The sequence below is a fragment of the Mastomys coucha genome, unplaced genomic scaffold, assembly GCF_008632895.1.
Source record: "Mastomys coucha isolate ucsf_1 unplaced genomic scaffold, UCSF_Mcou_1 pScaffold22, whole genome shotgun sequence".
NCBI classification, from domain to species: domain Eukaryota; kingdom Metazoa; phylum Chordata; class Mammalia; order Rodentia; family Muridae; genus Mastomys; species Mastomys coucha.
Window position 1 is genome coordinate 103,061,833 of NW_022196905.1, and position 5,312 is coordinate 103,067,144.

The window sequence follows — 5,312 nt, forward strand, 5'->3', positions numbered from 1 at the left end:
GGCTGAGTGGCCTGCAGTAGTCCTTATGGACACACTGCTGAACCCCTGGCTGAGTGGCCTGCAGTAGTGCTTATGGACACACTGCTGACCTAGCATTTGGGATGCTTTAGAGTAAGTGGTGGGGATTTTTTTTTTTTTATGACTGTGGTATGCACACCTGAGTCTCTGCCTTGTGAACACACACCCTTCCCAAAGTTGTGCAAATTCCCCTTCATGTCTGAGGCATCGCCTGCCTCCTGGCTTTGCATTAGGCATTTAATTTTGTGAATATGAGAGGAGCTGACAGTGACTTATTCTTTGAGTACCTTTGTGTGAGTGTTAGCAAAATTGAAGGCCTTTTTGCATCTATACATGCTTATATGCTTATTTATGATCCTGGACGTAAGCTCTTTGGGGGGGGGCCCTTTGGCAGCGTTGACATACTATCTTTGTTTAAGTATGTAGTACTGCCCTTTGTGTTGTAGATATGTTCTTTTTTTTTTTTTGGAAACAGGATTTCTCTGTGTAGCCCTGGCCGTCATTAAAGGTGTGTGCCACCACTGCCCAGCTGTAGATATGTTCTTACTGTAGCATTACTACTTCACAGTTTATGGTTTTTGTATTTCCATTTCAAATTTTGAAATTGTAGGTAGTCAAATTTACAAGTATTTCTTGTATGTGATTTCTATTCTGAAAACATGTAGGTTTAGCATCCCAAATTTGAAAATGCCTTCAACACTGTAACCAATAGAGCCAAAGACAGGACACCACAAGAAAAACTCTTATCTATACCAGACCTGTGGTGATGGGTCAGTGTATGAAATCACCTTCAGGCAGTATGTATGAGATATGTAGAAAATGTAAATGATTCTGTGATGGGAATCGGGTCCTCCAGTTCTCATTACATACACACATCACCAGGGATGGTGCCACACACCCTTAATTTCAGTACTGGGGAAACAGAAGCAGGTAGATCTGAGTTCAATATCAGCCTGGTCCTATCTCAGAAAAGATGTAGGGAAGCTGGAGAGATGGATGACCCAGCAATTAAGTGCACTGGCTGCACTTACAAAGGATCCGAGTTTGGTTCCCAAAACCCACGTAATGGTTCACAGCTATCCATAATTCCATTTCTATGGAATTCAATGCCTTCCAACTTCTGCAAATACTAACTACACATGTGGCATACATACAGGCAAAACACTTACACACATAATTTATTTTAATCCTTGGGAATATATACACAATTATGTCCAAATCTGAAACATCAGTCAGTCTAAGCCAGAATACCTCTGACCTACATGTTCTAGATAAGGAATAATTAACCATATTAAATACCTCTGACCCATGTATTTCAGATAAGGAATTATTAATTTAATTAACTTTAGCAAATGAGAATACTCTCTCCAATCTTAAAACTTTTAGGGAGATTTATAAATATTTAAAAATTTTAATCCACAGGTGATTATCTTGCTGTTAAAAACTAAACTAGTTGAGCCAGGCAGTGGTGGCGCATGTCTTTAATCCTAGCACTTGGGAGGCAGAGGCAGGTGGATTTCTAAGTTCGAGGCCAGCCTGGTCTACAGAGTGAGTTCCAGGACAGCCAGGGCTACACAGAGAAACCCTGTCTCAAAAAAAACCAAAAAACCAAACCAAAACAAACAAACAAAAAAAACTAAACTAGTAGAGCTGGAGAGATGGTTTAGTAGCTATGAGCATTTGTTGCTCTTGGAGAGGACCAGGGTCCCAGCACCTACATGGTGGCTCATGACTATCTGTAACTCTGGCTCCAGAGAGTCCAATGCTTCTTCTGATTTTTGCATATACTGCACACATATGATGCACAAACATTCATGTACATAAACACTGATAAAATAAAAATAAATAAAAATCCAGCTCAATTAGTATTTAGATTGGTTTTGGGATTATTTTCCAAATGTCTAACCCATTGGGTTGGTGTGTTAGTTTCCTACCAATTTGAAGTGTGTCTATTTTGGTGTTAGAAAATGACATTGCTTGATAAATGGCTGTGTCCAGATATGGCTGTGTTCCCCCAGATTACAGAATCAGTGGAAATACTGTGCTGTGTTACTGCTGTGGTCTGCGTAGCTTCCGAGAGCTCACCTACCAGTATCGTCAGAACATTCCTGCTTCTGAGTTGCCAGGTAAAGAGCCCACAAGCCATTTCTGTGTGTATTGGTGTCACTACTCAATTCTAACAGGCACTTAGTATGGCATTAAACTCCATACTTAGCAGGAGTTGTAGGCAGCAGACAGGCACATAAGATGGCTGAGGCTGCATTTGCTTTTCAGACTCAGTTACGACACATAAAGACATTATGGATAGCACTGCAGCACTATCATTCCCTTCACTGGTTTTCAGATTTGTTTTCTTGTCTGACAGTCTTGGCATGGTCTATGAAAACTGATCATAAGCAGAGATAAGATGTAAGTTAGCATGAGAGTGTAGTAAAGGGCTGGCTGTGTGAAGACCTGAGTCCTGAGTTCAGTCCGCACATTTGGGTTTTGTTTGTTTGGTTGGTTGGTTGGTTTTATCAAGACAGGGTTTCTCTGTGTAGCCCTGGCTATCCTGGAACTCACTCTGTAGACCAGGCTGGCCTCGAACTCAGAAATCCACCTGCCTCTGCCTCCCAAGTGCTGGGATCAAAGGTGTGTGCTACCACTACCCAGCTTCATGCATGTTTTATTTAAAAAAAAAAAAAATTATGTGGGTCTTACAGAGGTCCCAGGTTCAGTTCCAAAAACCTTCATAGCAACTCATCTGGCACCTTTTTCTACATGGCAACTCACCTGGCACCTTTTCCTGGCCTTTGTGGTCACCAAGCTCATAACAGTATACTTATGTACATTACATAAGGCAGGCAAAACATTAAATGAATAAACCTGTCTTAAAAACGAAGAAGAAGGCTGGCCGGTGGTAGCACACACCTTTAATCCCAGTACTTGTGAGGTGTGGGCGGGTGGACCTCTGAGTTCAAGGCCAGCCTGGTCTATAGGGCAAGTTTGCAGAAGCAGCAGCAGCTGCCAGAAGCCAGGTGTAGCATCCCATGCTTATAATTCCAGAACTAGGAAGACAAAAACAAGAAGATCCCTAGTGGCAAGTCCCAGGGTATTAAAAGAGCTTGTCTCAGAAAATAAATAAATAAATAAATAAATAAATAAATAAATAAATAAATAAATAAAATAAATCAAGGTCGATGACGCCTGACATTGACCTCTGCACATGTGTTTGTACCCACACACTTGCACCTACCTATATGAACACACACACACCCAGAGTGACAAAGATGCCTTGTGCTCAGACACTTTTCCTTGTATGTCCAGTTAAATTCACTTAGCTACATGAAAGGTATACGATGCATCTACTGTAGACATGCATTTCTCTTTTCCAGTGACCGTGACATCTCGTCCTGATTGCTACTGGGGCCGGAACTGTCGAACGCAGGTGAAGGCTCACCATGCCATGTGAGTGAAGTTAGGGAACGTTTGGGTTAACTGCAAGTCTTTCAGGCTTGGGAAGACAACAGTAATAGAAATTATATGCTAAAAAAAATGCATGAATTTGGGGACTTTAGGTGTACTTTAGTAGTAGAGTGCAAAGTTCTGGCTTCAGTTCTCAGAATTCTACTCCATCCTCCAAATACACACATGTATGCTAATTTAATCCCTATACTTCTATAATATCATGCAGTGTGTAAAATAGTGTTTCAAATAGAAGTTGTGCTCTTGTTACTGTGTTTCCTAAACAGCTTCTCTGCAAGCGTCCTCCTCTGCCTTTTATCTGTGTCTTCATGGATGAGTCACGTTAAGCCCTGTCTGACAGCTTCCAGAGCCGACAGGCAGGTTCCAGTGTCAGCTCCGGGCCAGCGGCTGTGGTCTAAGCACATGCCTCCCAAATTACTGGCCCAATTTGTGTGATAGGGTAACACCTGGCTTTTTCTTCATATTGTGTCTGTGGAGGTTGTGCTATAACTTAACCACTCCTGTCTTAGGATTTTACTGCTGTGAGCAGACACCATGACCAAGGCAACTCTTATAAGGATAACATTTAATTGGTGCTGGCTTACAGGTTCAAAGGTTCAGTCCATTATCATCAAGGCAGTAGCACAGCGGCAGGCATGGTGCAGGAGGAGCTGAGAGTTCTACATCTGCATCTGAAGGCACTCAGGTGGCAGAGGTAGATCTCTGAATTCAAGACCAGTGTGGTCTACAGAGCGAATTCCAGGACAGCCAAGGCTGCACAGAGAAACTGTCCTGAAAAACAAAAATACAAGCAAGCAAACAAACAAAAGAGTGAATGCTGCTTTTGCAGAGGATCTGAGTTCAGTTCCCAGCACTCACACTGGGCATTAGTAACCACCTGCTCCTCTCTTGTCAGAGGATTAGACATTGGTAGCCTCCTCAAGAACCCACATGCAGGTGTGCATACCCTCAAACAGATACATACATACAACTAAAAGTAATAAAAATAAATCTTAAGAAAAAGGGTGGGGGGACATTTGGTCACCTGTTTACCTTTGTTCATTGCTGTATGGATGTGAGTAGCAAAGACAGATGCCACCTTCTCCGTGTGTCTCCAGTGTTGCACCTGGTCTGGGGAAAGGGAAAAGTAGCCCTGTTACCTCAGGATCTGTCTCCACCCTGCTGGCTGAAGTGCAGGCAAAGGCACACACTAAGGAGTCACAGCTCTTGTTCTATGATAAATTATCATAGTGTTTTTATTTATATTTTAAAATTTTAAAAGAGAAAAAGAGCCTAGTCTACAGAGTGAGTTCCAGGACAGCCAGGGCTACACAGAGAAACCCTGTCTCAGGAGAGTCAAGAGAGAGAGAGAGAAAGAGAGAGAGAGAAAGAGAGAGAGAGAGAGAGAAGAAATACTTAGTGGAGCTGGAGAGATGACACAGTGGTTAAAAGAACTTGCCATTTTTGCAGACAACTTAGTTTGACTCCTAGCACCCATGTCAAATAGCACACAACCATCTATAATTCCAGCTCCAGGGGATTTGATTCCCTTTTCTGGCCACCCTGGTCCCCTCTATACACATGGCATATACTTATACAGGCACATATAAATACACGTAAATACAAAATTTTAAAAAATAGTCTTTTTTTTAAGCATAAAAATTGTTGAGTGGGCTCACATGATTCACACACATGTTCTTATGTGGCAATTACAATGTGCAGTTTCACAGTTTGAATAGTCCTTGTTGTTTTCTCTCTCTGCAGGAAGTTCAATCACATCTGTGAGCAAACAAGGTTCAAGAACTGAATATTGGAGGAGACACATGAAACAGTTCCACAGCACAGGAGGC

The 5,312-nt window shown here is 42.0% G+C and overlaps 1 protein-coding gene across 1 annotated transcript in view; it reads left to right on the forward strand.

Annotated features, from left to right (window-relative positions):
- Chfr (checkpoint with forkhead and ring finger domains) overlaps window positions 1–5,312 on the forward strand; it is a 34,780-nt gene extending 29,468 nt beyond the window's left edge. The window contains exons 15-17 of the mRNA XM_031391123.1: window positions 2,037–2,144; window positions 3,393–3,465; window positions 5,227–5,312. Coding sequence (XP_031246983.1) covers window positions 2,037–2,144; window positions 3,393–3,465; window positions 5,227–5,269 — 224 coding nt within the window. The 3' untranslated portion in view covers window positions 5,270–5,312. The remainder of the gene's footprint in view (window positions 1–2,036; window positions 2,145–3,392; window positions 3,466–5,226) is intronic.